At 33.1% G+C, this 18172-nt stretch overlaps 3 protein-coding genes and 1 non-coding gene across 4 annotated transcripts; 2 read left to right on the plus strand and 2 right to left on the minus strand.

Moving 5' to 3' along the window:
* Positions 1–670: 670 nt before the first annotated feature.
* On the plus strand, positions 671–3712 carry LOC122596596. The gene is made up of 7 exons (XM_043769207.1): positions 671–1128; positions 1594–1679; positions 2101–2179; positions 2283–2342; positions 2425–2546; positions 3255–3326; positions 3442–3712. Exons 1-7 carry the CDS (start codon positions 757–759, stop codon positions 3542–3544), a joined length of 894 nt encoding a protein of 297 aa, XP_043625142.1. The 5' UTR covers positions 671–756; the 3' UTR covers positions 3545–3712.
* A 1128-nt stretch (positions 3713–4840) lies between these two features.
* On the minus strand, positions 4841–9534 carry LOC122596074 (histone acetyltransferase type B catalytic subunit). The gene is made up of 10 exons (XM_043768588.1): positions 9365–9534; positions 9235–9276; positions 8549–8658; positions 7727–7795; positions 7560–7598; positions 7396–7472; positions 7209–7305; positions 6716–6791; positions 6452–6609; positions 4841–5647 (listed from the first exon to the last, which is right to left on the minus strand). The coding sequence occupies exons 1-10, from the start codon at positions 9441–9443 to the stop codon at positions 4997–4999; spliced, it is 1398 nt and encodes a 465-aa protein (XP_043624523.1). The 5' UTR covers positions 9444–9534; the 3' UTR covers positions 4841–4996.
* Positions 9535–9659: 125 nt separating this feature from the next.
* TRNAP-UGG lies at positions 9660–9731 on the plus strand. The gene has a single exon. It is a non-coding gene; the product is annotated as a tRNA-Pro (tRNA).
* A 2109-nt stretch (positions 9732–11840) lies between these two features.
* LOC122597705 (1-aminocyclopropane-1-carboxylate synthase 7-like) lies at positions 11841–13518 on the minus strand. The gene is made up of 4 exons (XM_043770273.1): positions 13348–13518; positions 13115–13243; positions 12834–12994; positions 11841–12708 (listed from the first exon to the last, which is right to left on the minus strand). Exons 1-4 carry the CDS (start codon positions 13516–13518, stop codon positions 11841–11843), a joined length of 1329 nt encoding a protein of 442 aa, XP_043626208.1.
* Between the last annotated feature and the right edge of the window lie 4654 nt (positions 13519–18172).

The raw sequence follows: 18172 nt of genomic DNA on the forward strand, positions 1-18172 counted from the left end.
CAGCATGGTTTAATGGATTAAATCAAGTTTACCAGTCAACTTATATTAAGGTGATTTTTTAACAAGATATTGTGGAATTGTATATGGAGGGATGGTGATATGCCCTTGACTGCTCGTTTGGTACCTTGGAGATACTACTGTAAAATCTTAGTATGAGATATGGTAATTGCTGAGATAAAAAGAAAAAAAAAGTACTGAAATGTTATTAAAATTATATCAGTTCCAACAACAATACACTTAAAATTCCATTTGAAATGTATACAAAACAATTATAGTAACATTTAGGTTTTAAGCTTTATAAACAACCAAAATAACATTGAAGTATGTAAATTATCATGTAAATGCTAAAGTTTCTTTAAAAAAGCAGTTCAACTAGGTTAAATTTAATAAAGAAAAACACACGGTTCAACCACAGGGTTGGGTTAAACACGAAATTGGGCTTAGTAGACCGGCCAAATTAATCTGCTACTTGAAACTGGTTTTTCAAACGTTGATTAGAAGATCATTTGCTTGGCGACTTTACTAAATTAACTTTTCACTTAATATACCTTTGGTATATTGGATATTTGACTCATATATTGCAAAAACCTGGCGTGGACTAAGCTTTACCCAACATTTGAACCCAATTTAGTTGACGGCCCATAAAAACACAAACAATATTTCTCTCACACCTGTTTATCTCATCACTTTTCTACAGGAGTAGTACATTACTGAAGAACCCCTTGTGATAAACCCTGAACCCCAATTATCACAAACATGAACACACTACACTTCACCACAATCCAACTTCCCCAAATCTCCAAATTCCAAAACCCCATCTCATTTTCAATTTCTTTCACTCCCATAATCAAACCACACAAACACAAGTACAGATACTTGGTCAAAGCTGGTGAAACAAGACCAGCAAAGTCAACAGATTTATTGACACAAATTAAACAACTTGAAGCGGAAGGGAATGATGAAGAAGAAGTGCATGATGATAATGATTTAGTTGATATTGACTGGGATAAAGTTGAAGATGAGTTTTCACCAAAAGGGAGAGATGAAGAAATGAATTATGATAAAGATCCTGAATTTGCTGAAATCTTGGGTACTTCTCTTGATGATCCTGCAAAAGCTAGGTCTAAAGTAAGTTACTTTTTGCTTACATGTTGTGTTTATTTTTGGTGTCAAGATTAGTACTTTCTTAAAATTTAATGTTTACCCACAAAAAGTGATTAAAAAAGTTACATGATTTTAGATAAATGGTTTAGATTTAGACTTTAGTTGGTATCTTGTCAAATTTGGCCCAGATGTATTCAAGTTAATTGAATATGAAATAAGATAATAAGGTATACTTTAGGGTAATTGATGAGGACAAAGTTGTGGTTTTAGTAATGAATGTTAAGCATTTGTTCATAGCCCGAATGCATAAAAAGTTCTCCATGCTAACTTTGTAAGTTTCGAAATCACGAGGTTGACTAAAAAAGTCAACTCAGCTATACGGTTGACTCAGTTATGAAACTTATTGTGTGCTAGCTTGTTTCAATATAGAGACAATAATAAACTAGTATCAAAATTAGAATGTAAGCTAAACCTTTAGTGACAGTACAGATCGAAGAGAGGATGAAGAAGAAAAGGGACAAGATAATACATCGGAAAACTGGTTCACCAACACCTATGCAGGTTACTTTTAACAAGTATGCATGACAGAACTCTTGGACCTCCATTTGTGTTATATACCCTGATCATTATCATTAGTCCCTGACTGTTATACTGTCTGTTGGATCATTTTAAACTATGCCATTTTGTGCTTGGTGCTTCTCAAATTTTTTAGAGACAGAATTACGTATGTATCTAGAGCCATACACAAATGAGACCAACAAAATCAAAATGCTTGATGTTCAAAACTTAATAATAATTTATGTGACAAGATATAAGAATATGATTTTTACTTGATTGTAACGGAAACTAAAACCAAGATGAGACCTGCATAATGCATCAGGAAGAATGAAATGATAATGAGATATCCGAGTATTACGTGGACGTATTCATGATATCAGCAAGATTCTTTAAGCCTATTTTTATGGTGAGCAATAAGTTGGGGTTAAATTTTTTCAGATTTGAGTTCAACAACTCATATATTTGGATTGAGTTCTACCATGCTCCATTAGACAAAGACATTAAAATGATCTGTGATGTAAGTTACTTCCCTTCCTCAAAACCATTCAGATGATTACTGTTTATAACTTGTATATCTGTATATGTAAAAGAAAGTAAAACTTCATGTAATCTATCTGCAGACAATTCGTTCATGGCATATTGTTGGACGTCTTGGAGGTTGCAATTCTATGAACATGCAAGTAATTGCCAAAAGCCTTACACATTTCTGTATATAAATATCGGTCTAGCATCATTACATTGAAATATATGTGACTTTTGCAGTTATCACAATCTACTACGGATAAGAGACCAAGTTATGATGATATTCTAGGAGCAAACATAGAACCAACCACATTTTATAACATTAGTGATCTTGAGATTCAAGATAATGTAGCACGAATATGGTAAATCTATACGCAATCCATGACCCATTTATGCTTTATTTATCTACTATTGTTTGTTTCATATTCATATTGATTTAAAAAAAGTCGGTCCTTTAATGCTATGTGTGGAACTGCTTGTAAGTTGGTGCTTACATGGAAAATAGCTATAAAAGTTGCTAGCTTGGTTAATTTGTTAAAGTAAATATGGTATGTTAGTGAATAACCTTATTGAAAAGTTTGAAGGTACCCATTGTGTGTGTTATCTATTACCTGTCCTGTGAATAGTTGTTTATAGCTGGATAAAACAGAAAATGGACCAAGCCGACGGTGTATTTCAAATGCATAAAACCTCCAAAAGCTGTTTATTTAAACCTTGTAAATTGTAATATTGAGACGATACATTCTTTCTAGTCAAATTTTACCCACTAAATATTGATTTTTTTAGCTTTCTTGTAGACGGTGGCATCAACTCCACCTTTGGCAGGTCATGAATCCTGTGATATACCTGGTCTAAGCATTATGTAAACGAATCAAATTTTGGACATCAAGTGTTTTAGGTCTGCCCTAACATAAACCAAACAAAAATTGCCATTTTGAACCCTTACCCAAACGGTCAGAGTGTAATTAGGGTTGTTTCTGGTTCTTACATCCATTGTCCATGTCATCTTAAACTCTTTAATAATCCTTCATATATTGATGGCAAGAAGCATTTGGTTTGTACTTTTTCAGGGTAGATATTGGTACCAGCGAGCCTTTGCTGTTGGACATATTGATAAACGCAATGACACAAATAAGTTCAGAGTAAGTTCCATGATTCTCCCTTGGACTCCATCTTCATAGGAAATCAGTCCTAAGAAATTACCTTCCCTGAGCGAGTCATTTACCTTTTTTTTATTGTTGGAATTATCATTTACAGCTATGTTGGAATCAAGCAGATGGTTTTTGGTGGATCTGAATATGAAAATTGGAGTCCAAACTTGACATCAGAGGATGAAGGTTATAGTGTGCACAAAATCTAGGCAACTTCATTACCTCCCATACGTACGGAGTAATATTACTCACTGTTGTCATAATAGTAGGTTATTAAAATTAGTATAGTGTATAATGTACTTCACCATGTAATATAAACATTTGGTGGCACATCTCCTCTGATTTTCTATGGTATTTAAGCGCGGTGTTTGTGGTTCTATTAATATCAAATTTTGAGAAAACATAGGGCCTAAATCAAAATGCAGTTTGTCGAAATGCTTTTGTACCCCGGTCTACAATGGGCATCAAGTAGCTGCTTTCTGCACAGCCACCTATGTCCCTTTGATAATTTTATATAGTTTCTGTAGTTGCTTCTCTTAATGTTATCATTCTCCTTAATCCCAACTTCACAGAAGCATCCATATCTTTTATTGATGACATCAGAGGACAAGAAGATGCTTAGAAAATAAAATCATGTATAACTGTTAAGGATGCTCCAGCTGAAAGACAGCTTCTTTCGGCGTCTTCCATCTTCTAACATTCCATCAGACAATGCTCCAGCAAATCAGGCCTATGGCTACAAAAAAGGCACCAGGCAGAATCCAAAGGAACCCTACCTTATTAGCAGGTTAATTCTGATGGGCAATCTGTTTTGAGAGGCCTGCTAAATTAAAAAACTCACTGGCCGCAGTTGTCGCTAACACTTGGGTCCATTTGAGTGGATTTTCGCTAAAATTAAAAAAAAAAACACAAAACTGAACCTGAAAGTTTAGTTTTTTCAGTCAGACAAGCGTTTCCCTTCCTGTTATCTGTTTGGGTTTATTCTTCCCAGTCTATGTTCTCTGTTTTTAGGTTGGTTTCGAGTTGGATGATCTGTATTTACTATTTAGTGCTTAAAGTGAATCTAAAGTCTCAAAAAACATCTACAAAATTGTAAACTTCTTATACAAGTAGTTTTTGAGATGTATATTGAGGTTATTTGATGTATTCAGTTGTACACAATTCACTCATTGCATACTGAATGGCATTGGACCTCTTTGCAGGTGCAACTCTGACTATGCAACTGTCTAGTATCTATTATTTATGGGAATCGGTAATCGTACCACAACTTTTAATAAATTCACCACCATTATGCATTATATACTTGTACTATGTGTTATTCCGGTTGTACAGTGATAGATTTATAAAAATTTGTGATACAAATATGGCTCCCATTATTAATTAAGCAACTTTCTGGCTATATTACATTCAACCATTTGCTAACTGCTTGAGATTTTTGACTGTGACCACAATCAAAGGTTTTTAAGCACCTAAAGTAAAAGACTACCAAAAAAACTCGTCCAAAATGCTGTAAAACCCATTCTAAAGATAATATAAAATCTAGCAAGCTCATTAGAAGTTACAAACACCTCAAATTTGTAGGTATGTCCAAAACCATAAAATATACTGAAAAGTGAAAACCGTCATGAAATACTACCTCTAAGCACTAAACATGCTAACTTTCAAGAGCTCTTGACAGATACTTTCTGTGCAACCAGTTTTATAGCTTCTAGCCTTTCATCAACTAGTTTTTGTAGCTGCTTCTCTTGTTTGATTTTATCATCCTCGTTCATCTCAATCTCGTTTGGTTCATCACCATCTACCGTTGTTTTAAACATCACAAAAGATGCATCTTGATCATATTCTGTCGGGACCTCAACCACCCGCTTCCCACCCGCACCAGTATCTTTACCAATGACATCAGCCTTAATACGATCCAACACAAGAGTCTTGAAGTTATCAAGATGTTTATCAATGGGGTCAAGAGCTATGTAAATTAGAATCTCCCAGCACTGTAGAAACTGTTTCTTGTTGATTTTAAGACATTTTCTTACTTCTTCAATGATGTCTGGAGGTGGGCTGAAGCGGGTAATGTGAGTTCTTTTGGCTAAGTTTTCCTCCTTCAGACGGCTGACGGTTGAGTTTAGTGCAGGCTGGATTGATTCCAATGCGAGCAAACGAGGGATGTCGATACAAGCCCTTACGTGTTGCAATGAGTCCAGTGGCTCTTCAATTGAGAGATCATACACGTTGTCTGAAACGACCATGTTTGTGAGTCCTTGAAGGAGATAACCGCCATAACCCTTGCGTTGGTAGGGAGGGAATACCAATATCTGCCATTGATAAGTCCAAAAAACATTTAATCTTGTACTCTTTTCAAGTGATTGGGCATTTCAACCCATTTACATATTAACGGATTATCTTCTTCAAAAAGGTCAAATAGGGTAAATCCAATAAATTATCTAATAGTCAAAGTGGCCAAAATCATCTATCATGTATTCAAATACTTGCATCCTAATAATCTAATATATTATATATAAATATAACTTCTGTTTTTATACTCGTACTAAACTTGAGTTATCTCTGAAATATCCACCATACTACGAAGGGACTGGAACTGAGTACCTACAACTTAGCTAGATAGCTCAGCGGTACCAATTATTGTTACCAGTAACTTGAATTATGCTGGTTGGCCAGCATAACCTGGACGGTTTTGGCCTGTACCTAATATATAACTGTTTTGCCCCAAACACACGTTACCCAACCCACCCATTTTGCAACCACTAATTGTTACTGTTCCAGCTATATTAGATCCTAAAGTCAAGCTTGGTGAAGAAAGAGTAACCTCATCCCTGTCAATAATAAACATTAAGTTGGCAACTTCTACAGATTTACCAGAAATGGGTCAAATAAGTCAAACGTAGGTTTTAAATGCCTAAAACCTCTTAAGTTACTGTTTATAAATAATATTTTTGTTATCATATCTAAGACAATAACTTTTAGCAAATATTAACTAAATTACCCACTTTGACCAATAACCTTTAGTAGAACCCAAAGCAAAAATGGGAAAAATGGTTATGAGAATGTGTGTTATCAACTTGTCCAAAAGAAAATGACTAAAAAGATCGGCATTATACCTGACCAAGTCTCAACCTGTGGCTATCAGGGTAATGGAAAAAACGATAAAGAGCAGCAAACCCAAGAAGTTTAACTGGGTTATCCTGCTGATCAGTCTTCTTCTCAGCTAGAAGATAGATCTCCCAGTCAGGATCAGTAACATCAATGGGATTGCTACCTGATACAGAGATGCAACGGCATTAAAATGAGAGGCTATGCCGTTAATCGGAAAAACACACAGAACCATATAAATATTCAGTAATTCAAAAAAGCTTGAATGTTACCATCAACAAGAAGAAGAACAAGTGGTACCAATCTACAGTATAGCAAACCCATAGCTGTGCCCTCGACACGAACAAACTGATAAAATCGGGAAAAAATAAGCCAATGCTTCTGACCTAGTAATTTTTATTAACAGTGGGAATTTTGATCACAAAAATTATAACTGGGTGCTGAGTCAATTTGAGTAGTCTTTCATATGTTTTATAGAACACACAACATACCACATCACTATTCAATAAGTTATGCCGTTCTAAAAAATAAAAAATAAAAAAAACTATTCAATAAGTTATTTTATCAGTAAAAAAATGAAAACTACCAATCAAATTGATAAGAAGAAAAACTGATTGACATAGAGTATATCAGGTCCACCTGACCCGACTTGTACCCAAACTGGCCCTGGCCATCTTCCTGTCTTTAGCATTGAATGCTTCAGATTACAAACTGTGGCAAATATGACATGAACTTAGATGCGAATGAAGATATGGTAAAACAGACCTCAAGCTCAGAAGAATCTGCTTTCAAATTCCTAACCAACTCATTGCTATTCGCTAGAAGGTTTTGTTGAATTACTTTTCCACTTGAGATCATAGATCTGGGAATAGACAAGCACAACAATCAACAAAAAAAAAACCAATAATGGTTACGAGAATCAATTTAGTAAAGCTTCAGATAACAATCATACTTAACATAATTATTCTCTGTAGCAAATGTTCTGAGGAAGTCATCTTTTGTCTCAACCAGATTATCGGCAAATATATTCTGCAAAAAACAAATAATAATGATCAGGATTGCATCATTCCATACAAATGAAGATAAGATTCCAAAAGAAGAGTACTTCATGATAACCTGAAGAGAAGATTTCAAATCGGTGATTCCTTTCCCAGCCTAACCCACAATATACAAAATCAACCATTGAAAAACAAGCAAATTTAGACGTACACAAACAAAGCTCTACAATATCATAACTACACTAGAAGATTCCTATGAGCAGTTTATGAATTGCATGTACTTACATCAGATGTGCTCTCAAAAGATATATCAGCAAATGCTTGAAATGATATGCTGCTAATCCAGACAGTGATCTGTGTCATTTATAACAAATATAATGCTTAATCAACACACAAGGATCAATCGTATAAAATAAAGTTGTCGAATATCCAGCATAATAATCACTTACACAAACAACGGTACCGTTGTTTCCATGGCAAAATAAGATGATAAAAGACAGATGCAAAATATTCAACAATAACCATTTTTTTGTTTTTTATGCTACAAAACTTTTAGCGTATGCAAGAGCATTGGCAGATCCAGAGTGTTACCAGGGGGTGGAAAGGCCCACCCTCAAAGCCCAAGTAAATTATATATATATACTTTTAGTATTAGATCATAACCCAAAAGTAGTAAGCCTAGAAGATAACAAACCAAGATTTCTCAATTTCCTTGTTTCACATGCACAACTATATTGGTTTTTTACCTAAACGCTTTTCACCAAATTGCCAAATGTGAAGTGACTAAATTGTAATCTTACTTTAGTGTGATTAGATTTATGGATTACTGCATAATTTTTATATAAAAATGTAGCTAATAATAATGATTTATCCCATTCTCTAGACTTACAACGCCGAAGTTTTTCTCTAAACGTATTCTCCAAAGTAAGCTTTTCTTTCCCCCCCCCCCAAATCTCTGGATCCGCCAATGTGCAAGAGCATATCCTATATTCAGTGTCAGTCTGCCTAAGTACTGGGTAGTGTTAACCAGGACCACATCACAACATTCGGTCAACTACACAAATAGAATGCTCGGATATTACTATTTGGACAAAAAAGAGGGAATACCTTTAAGCCTTGATAGCCATATATTTTGCCATCTTCTTCAAAGAAAGGAGCGAGATCAACAGGTTCGATTAGGAAACTTTCAGGAGAGCCAAATTCCTCTTCCTTAGAAACTGAAGTTCATTTATTCACACAAAAAATCAAGACTTATTAAGGACAGCAGAACGATTATAGAAAAATCATAACCCACTAAATCGACAGCAGAACAAAACTAAAGAGCAACATTCCCAATTGAAAGAACCAAAATCATGAGAAGCAAACTTATATTAGTCCAAAAACTAGTGCATAGGGCCTACAGCAGAGCCACATATAGTGAAGATAGTTCATTTTGAACCCACTAGACAACATGTGTATCATAGATTTAGTATTTAAACCCACTCGGCAAGTATTCTAGCTTCGCTTTAACAGCGGCAGCTAAGCCAGTTAGCATTACTGTACCAGCTATCATCGTTTTGTAAGAGCACCAAATAGCTATCTAATTTTTACATTCACTATAATATAGACTTCCCTTTTATCAACCTAATTTAGCCCTAAATAACCATAAACTTAAAACTAATAAATACATATTAATTTTATCAAGTACACAAAAAAACCCTAAATTAAAATATAGAATTATAAATACAAAAATTACAAAAAATGAAATGATAATAGATACAGTATATATACATATATTGGGGAAACAAACATACCGAAGTAGATTTTGATGCATTCGTTAGGTAGAACACCTTCATCTGCGTTCATTAATATAATTATAATTATATAAAAATTAAAATCGAGAGAAATTATTAGTGGAATAAAAAGTGTAATAAAAATACACACCGGATTTGGAGAAAGCGACTTTCCGACGCTTTTTGGTATCGGAGACGGCGGCGTCGGAAGATTGGTGCTTGGTTCCCATTTGATTGGTGAAGAATTTTAGGGTTTTTTTTGGGGGTGAGAAGCGGGAAATGTTTTTATGATACGCGGGAAATAATATAGCTATACTCGGCCTCTCTTTCTCTCTGTGTCAATGTGAGTGTGGCTGGCTGGCTCTATATAGGGCGGGTCCGTGAAATGATATGACTTTTACAAATTGTAACTATAAGAATTTGAATAGAATAGATATTAAACAGGTGGGCGTTTGGTCTAGTGGTATGATTCTCGCTTTGGGTGCGAGAGGTCCCGAGTTCGATTCTCGGAACGCCCCTTATATTTTATTTTCTTTTAGCTTTTCGATTTGGACCATTATATAATGTTGAATCTCTATTTGTCATCCTGCATTATATTTTTATCCCTAAATGGTTCCGCAAAATAGATGGTGCATATGAAACGTGTGTTATGTTTTGTGAAGTCATATTTTTCTAGATTAAATAAGTTTTTGTTATTATGGACTTATGGTATCGAGTCATATCTTTCTACAATTCTACACTAAATAAGTTTTCGTGATTATGCAAATGTTGTAGTAGTTTGTTGTATATAGAACTGTACGAAAACATATTTTTGTCCCTTTAAAATTGCAAAAATGTCGCATCACTAATTTGTTGAACGTACTACTGGACAACCAAAGAGATAGACTTATGGTAAGTCAGTGTACTGCATACACTAGTTACGGTTTGGCATTGATCAATTGTGACCCATGTTTTTAACAATTATTATATATGTAGATTTCTTGACTTCTACTTGTTGATAAGATGCCGTTTCAGTTTTCATAGTGCACAAAGATAATTTTAGGTGATAAAAAACTAACTAATAGCACGATGAGAGATACCTTAATTAATTTGAAGTTTGATCAACTACCACGTTAATCATGACTAAATATTTTCTATGTAAAAGGAATCGTTAATTATCACTTTATAATTTGAAAAGGAAACGCGTCGGTATTTATAATCTATAATATAACTAAAAGAGGGGGTTGGGGGTACACTTGACACCCCTAATCCACCTCCTTGAGTCTAATCTTCCCTCCTTATTAATCTTCTAATTTTTTTAATATTAATCTAAATTAATTTACACTTTTTGGTTTTCCATCACCAATTTACACTTTAACCCCAATCTAAAACGTTAATTACACTTTTTGATTTTTCATCACCAATTTACACTTTAACCCAATTTAAAATAATTAATTTACACTTTTTGATTTTCCATCACCAATTTACATTTTAACCCAATTTATATTTAATTATACTTTTATATGGTTTACACTTCTAGAAAATATAAGAAATTGTAAATTTTTTATTTAACTGTAATTGAAAAAAAAAGGTAAACTGGAATCAATATTTATATGGAGTTAATTTTCGTATGTTTCTTCTTTGGGCGGATAATTTTTGGAGTATTTTAACTGATGGAGTGGCTATTCAGTTAGCAAATTTGTAAGTTGATTTCGGTATATCTATTTAATATGTTTGAATTCTAATTATTTAGCTTTAATTAATATATTTTGAAACTATCCGTCCATTAGACGGGCCTGAACACTAGTAAAGTTGTATATAAGCTCAAAAACTAATTAAAGATTATATCTCCCACTTATTGGACGTAAATTTATTTTTATTTTTGCATATATATGTAGTGGAAAAAAATAATCCATGTGAACATCAATTTTTGTATTCACTTTTGACCAAATGATGTGTGGCGCATGATCTTTGACCTTTCATGTCTTCAACACTTAAAAAATACAAATACAAAGGGATGCATACTGGGCATGCAAACTCCATAGTTTCATTCGCCCGACAGAGCAAAGCCACTGGGCCCCATCCAAGTATATAAAACAAGCGTTTATATGTATAGTTTCATAACTTTATTCCATTAACGGGTGTTTGAGATTTTGACTTGAATAGGTTATTTAATTATTACTACGCTCGTAAAATAAATATTTCTTGGCTGTAAAAATGATCGATTATTATATTTGTATATGTCTTATGTATCGTTTAACTTTGCCATCAATATTTTGAAAACAAATTAGTTTAGTAAATCTAAGACATTTGGAAATCTGTTGTATATCGAAAGCAAAAATGTTACTCATAAATCATAATTACTAATTATTACTCGTATAAAAGAAACCCATATCAGTCAAGATGTAGTAGATACGTACATTCAAAACATCATTGATATTACAATTAATAAGTACGTATATAACTCAATTTGTGATCTATGCATATATATAATATTGTGTCTTTTCTTGATTTTCATAAATCAAGGAGAAAAAAAAGTACTAATATATCTTAATATGAGGTTTTCACCTAAAAATCTTTGAAAAAGATATAAAAGAAGTATATGAATTGTATGTATGAATACATTGATCATTGACGTACTAGCTATCTTAGTTTGTGGCCATGCCTTGTCTTCTTCTATCCATAAACTCATGCAATCTTCTAAGTGCCACTTCAAGTGTTTCTTCACTCATATTTGCAAAACAAACCCTAAACCAACCTGGCTCTGAGCACCGGCCAGAGCTTCCCGGCGAGATATTGAGCCTAACCTCCTCCATTATCGTCTTCCATATCTCAAGTTCGTCTTCTCTTGTAGCATCTTTCAAGTATGGACTCAAGTTCATCCAACAAAACAAGCCGGCATTCCCTTTCAAACACTCGATCCCTGCCTTGTTTAACCCGTTAACCATCATTTCATATCGTTTCCTTAGCCTTTCTCTATTGATCTTTATGTATTTCTCCGTAAATTCCTTGTTTGATAACATGGATGCTAATAGAAACTGTGTTTGTGATGAGATTAGGGTGAAACTTGACATTCGCCTAGCGGTTGTCACCACTTGGTCGTTGTAAGAGTACACCGTCCCTACTCGGAATCCCGGGAGGCCAAGGTCTTTTGAAAGGCTATAAACAATGTGACAACGTTCGGCTTCTTTGTAGTTTCTTGATTCGAGGATTTCTGCAATACTAACGAATTCGTTGGAGTGGAATACTGATCCAGAATAGATTTCGTCGGAGACTAAATGTATGTTTTTTGTCGTGACAAATTCTAAGATCTCTTCTAGAACTTTCCGTTGGATGGTTGCACCCAACGGATTTGAGGGGTTTGTTATAAGAACCCCTCGTACTTTCATGCCCATGGATGTTGCATACGCATATGCTGCTTCTAGGGCTTCAGGAGTGATTTGGAAATTATTTGAACTTTCGCAGTGGATTGGGACGATTTCAACACCCGTTCTCCATCTCAAATCTCGATCGAATCTAAGACATTATTCGATCAAGATTAATTTTTCATGTTAATATATAATAAAACATGCAGAGTTAATGATACACTACTGCTAGCTAGCTAGATAACATATAACTTTATATATAATGAAGAAAAGTACCCTGGATAGTAAGGAGTGGGAACTAGCAACGCGTCGCCAGGATTAGCCAAAATAAAGGTTAGAAGCTCGTTGGCGGCAGTTGCACCGGCGGTTAAAACAACTCTTTCGTGGTCGAACTTTGCTTTTCCTCCCCTTACTTGTTCCATAAAACGTGCCATTGCCTGTGTACGTACGTATATTTAACCAAATGAATTAGCAAGTTAATTAGATTTTTATGAATAGAGCATGCATGCTGTCTACCGTTTAATTTGTTTGTATATATATAGTTAAACAAGTTGCACCTTTCTAAAAGCTAGAAGCCCATGGTAATCTTGAAACAAAGCATTCTCTCTGAAGCCAGACACTCTTTTTCCCCAACTTGCTGCTTCTTGATTAGCTTCCAAGTAGTCTTCAAGCAAGTCAAAAGAAACCTGTTTATTATAAGAACGATACCGTTAAGTTAAATACGCTAGCTAATTAATGCTAACGTAAATGAAAAGTTCTGATAGGATCTCGTGCATTAGTATCTAGCTACCTGGTTTTCAGCCAAGCCCATTTGTATGACACCAGAAGGGTTATGTTTTTCATGATATGGATTTTCATCATAAGCTTTCCATCCTGCAAAATATGGAGAGTTTTCTCCATGAGTTTCGGAAATGGCAATTTTTGACAAGCCAACACTTGGTTGAACAGTCTCTATTGCCATGACGTACTATGACTCTCTCTCTCTATATATATAATTGATATGTTCTCTTTATATGTTATGTGTGTTTGTTATGATAAACTCTTGTCAAACAACTCCCATTTATATGGAAAGTCAAGCCATCTTTCCCAGGGCTAAAATTTATTAATCCAAATTAGTGTTGCTATGATGAGTTGTAATCTGTCCATTTAAATGTGTCAAGTTGTTTGATCATAGTGTGTATAGTCAAATATATACAAAAAATGTGGTTCTTGTGAAAGAATGTATTTTTATATAAAATTAATTAATTGTCTAGAGAACCAATGATGAAATATCGTGTATATATACTATAAGATTGGATGATCGAAAGTCACCTTTTCATGAAAAGGTAATATGTATTTTATTCCTGGTGACAACTGTTAGGTTTTGTCATTTTAATTGCTTATGATTGATCAACTCTGTTTATTTAAGTTAGTTATACATTATGAGGTTAATTCATTACTAGACTACATACTAATATTTAAATAGTTGAAATTAATTTTAAAATACTTTGCTTTGTTCCAAAAGTCAGAAGCTACTTATTTAGAATTTTATCCACGATGTAATAATTCACACAAAATATATATATAGCAAAACTAAACTTTGTCAACGTACCGATCGATATATAAATTCACATATGTAAATGAATAAAGTTTTTTCTATTCAAGTTATTCAAAAAGACTAATCTTTTTCATTCAGAGGTATATTTATACTATATTAATAAACAAACTATACTCTCTTCCTTTACAACTCTCTACCTTTAAAATACCCAAAATACCCTTAATTTTTAACACATTCCTAACTCTCACGCTAAATATACTCAATATATCTCTAAAATATTTTGCACCCATATTTATTCAAACTATCTATTATATTTATTAATTAATTTAAATATTTTCTCCTAATATCTTTATAATATTCTTAATAAAGTTATTTACAAAAGATACATTCTTTAATCATAAAATAACTACACTATTATTTACGTCAATTACTTTAAGATTAATAACCACATCGTTATCACCACCGCCAATAGCACCACCACCGCCGCATTGCGCAGGTACCCATCTCGTATATCTATATCCGGATGTACCCGTTTGTCAGGTATACATCTGAAAATTAATTCTAAACGTTAGTTTTATGAGTAGTTCTTGTGTTTTCTAAATTATATGTGCATACATGTATCCATAATCTATATGTTAAGAATTGAAAGAGGACAAGTATACAAGGTATAGTAGAATGTGAGTGTGTACATGACAAGTATCAGCTATCTTTGAATACTTTTGAAGTATAACCAGAGATATGATGTAGGAGTTGAGATTCCTTTGTTGTTTATGGATCTTTTTCAACTAATAAAATCCAAAGAAAAATATAATTTTAATTTTGTGGAATTTGGGTACTTAAAAAACATATCATCAGATTTACAAATCGTATTATTGACGTGGGTTTGATATGATAAAGATCCATGTGCAAACAAATCCCAACCAGCAACATATTTGTAATATTGGTCTTGATTAGCTAGATTTCGATGAAGCAAAATAGCCCAACAAATTTAAAATACAAAAAAAAATTGAAGAAAAATAAAGAAAGGGAATAATGTGACGACTTTACATCGTTTCATTTTCAAATCTACTATAATGGTACTCGCGTTTTGTAGCGACATCTTTTAAAAGCGGTAGTTATATGATCTGTCGTCAGTTGAATGAAGAGGGCGGTTGTGTGGGTGAGTATGTGATGGTAAAGATTATAGAGGATGTTTGTGTTTTATGTTGTGTGTGTGATATAACGCTAGGTTTGGGGATAAGAGTATTTTGGGACATTTAATGAATTAATGAATAGTGATAGTTATTATAATAAGAGGAATATTCGGTTATTCAAATGATGAAAAAGAATAACCTCATGTTGAAAGTTACATGAAAAAAAATGTTTAAAGTATCCTTAGTAATTATATTATACTATTAGTCCTTTATCTTTTAAAATATTTTCGTTAACTGTTTACATCAATTATCTTACACCATTCGACATTGCATCTGTTACACCAACAGTCGTCCCCCACCATTTAGCCCATGTATCTGAACATATTTTTAATTAAACAAAAAACAAATAACATTATTTAGTTGTGAATGCGTTTTCAGAAATTTTATTAATTTTCTGGAGATTGAATTGTTTTTTCACTTTCTAAAAGAATTAAAAATTGAAAACATTTTTTCCAACTAACAATCCTTAATTTTATTTTCCCGGTAAACGGGGGGAGTTGCAATTTTTGAACAAAACCTTAAACGTTTTCCTTGATTATATTCATAAGTTGGAACTAATTAATGCAACTACCTATGTTCTTATTAGAACTAATGACATGCATTATTAAAATATTCAATAAATAATATTCAATGAAAACATCAATGTTACTCGTAAAATATTCAATGAAAGTAATATCTTTTAATTTAAAAAGCGTATTTTTATAGTTTTTATTTATTTTCCAAAAATGAAACTTCTCCGCTATCTAGGATTCATTGAGAAACTTAGATATAAAAAAAAAATTAGAAAACATGTTTTCTAATCAAACATACCCTTAATTACCAACATTTAATTAGTATATAAATGGATTAACATTTGAGAAAACTTTGAAACCTTGAAGTTTTGAGTTCAAGTTTAATATATAACAATTCACCTTTTTTGGTTGTGTCTAAGTTACTGTAGCTAAGTAAAATATTGTTTTAGTTTTCTTGTGAGAGGATTTACTGTAGCTAAGGGAGCTTCAGGTACAACCATGCCTTTACTAATTCTTGTGAGAGGATTTACTGTAGCTAAGTCGCAATTGTTTTCGTCAAGTATACCACGGTTTATATAAATTGATGCTTGCTCTTGCTAACATCTTTCACAGTACCCTATGGGTAAGATTCGGGTCTTTTTGTTTCCTCTTTTGGCATGTGATTTGTTTTATAGTTTGTTATATGCATATAATGAAATGACGGGTAGGCGTAAGTTAGATGTTAGCTAGTAGTTTTGAAGTTGGGCAAAATTCGCTAATCACAGCTTATTATGTTGCCTTTGACATATGTTGTGCCGCAGTTCTTTGGCAATGGAGATTGCAACTACGTATGTGAATCTTGCACTTAATCATGCTATAGGATACTAACGTACATTAGGTACATCATATTTGTTGTCTAGAATGTGTTAGCAAGGAATTAGAAAAAGAGTTACTTGACACAAATTAATCCAACTAAAGTACTTGAAACCCCAACTTTTTATAAAAACATGTGTGTTTTAAAGCACTATGTGCACAAGAAATCATCTTCTAGCCATCTAGGAATGTAGTAAGAACCGTTAATACCCGCTTAAAGTAAAATAACAGGTGACATGTAAACTATCTAGGTTGAAGGTCTTCATATTCATATTTGATATCGGTCGGAGCTTCATTATGTACTTCACATGTATAACTAAATTAGTGTGGTAGTGTTCATGTTTTTTCTTTGTAGCTAATTCTGCAAATGTATTATATAGTTGCTTCCCATTGTACCTTCTTGTTGCTTTAGCTTTTTGCAGAAATTATGGGTGCATAAGGTGTCCGGAAGTTTTATTATCATAACTAGGATGGACCAAATGTTGTTGATGGCCTACTACATGGTAAAGATTATGGAGGACAAGTCAATATTACTCGTCACTATGCCAGTCGGTTTTACACCGTCCTATAATTAGATTGAAAATTATGTGACTATGTTGGATTGAAAATTAGTGATCTCTACTCCTTGCAAAAAAAAAAAAAAAAAGTTGTTCCCATGGCACATTTATATTCCACAAAATATGCATACGCATACAGTCTACAAGTGGATGAAAAAACCGACACAATTTGGGGAAAGAAATAGCATTGTGAATTGGGTCATGTCAATAATCAAGAGGTGGTTCATGCTGGTAAAACAAAATACTAAAGGACGTAATAAACTTGCCACAACGCGCAGGGGTGCCCCATAGTTTACTATAAACAAAATGCTCTAAAAGTTGAAGATAAACGTTATTCTGGACATAAAGAGTTTCCTCTAAATTGAAGTGGGCTATGAAACAACATGTTGCTTAACCCAAACTTTTGATTGGAAAAAAAAAAAAAAAGCAAGCCCTTAAATTTTCTTTAGATGTGAGGGAAATTGTATTTTTGGATAAAATCTTCATTAGTTAGAATTAGTGGAACGGCCTATGTTCTTATAAGAGCTAATGACATATAAAACATTATTGTCAAAAGGTCAAAATTTTTGATCTTATCTATCTTATTTTAATATTAATATATGCACCATAAAACATTATTATCAAGGTTAAAATTTTGACTTTCACCCTAAAAAACCAAAAGCTCTACCAAATGATTAACCTTATATTGGCGATTGCTTAATTATACATGTTCAATTCATTCTAATCAATCATTAAACCTATAGTAAGACGTACGTAATCTAATGATTGATTCATGTGCATTGTTAATTACTTGTTTTTTAGAAATATCACTGATATACTTAAATCATTATTCAAATCAACATCTTATCTTCTAATTGTCAAACTAGTTAGTTTTTTAATTATGAAAAGATCAAATCATATATGTTATTGTAATCAAGATAGAAGTGAAGAATTGCATTGATGCAACTTATATCCTTGAACTCGT

This window comes from Erigeron canadensis, chromosome 4 (genome assembly GCF_010389155.1).
Source record: "Erigeron canadensis isolate Cc75 chromosome 4, C_canadensis_v1, whole genome shotgun sequence".
Taxonomy (NCBI): domain Eukaryota; kingdom Viridiplantae; phylum Streptophyta; class Magnoliopsida; order Asterales; family Asteraceae; genus Erigeron; species Erigeron canadensis.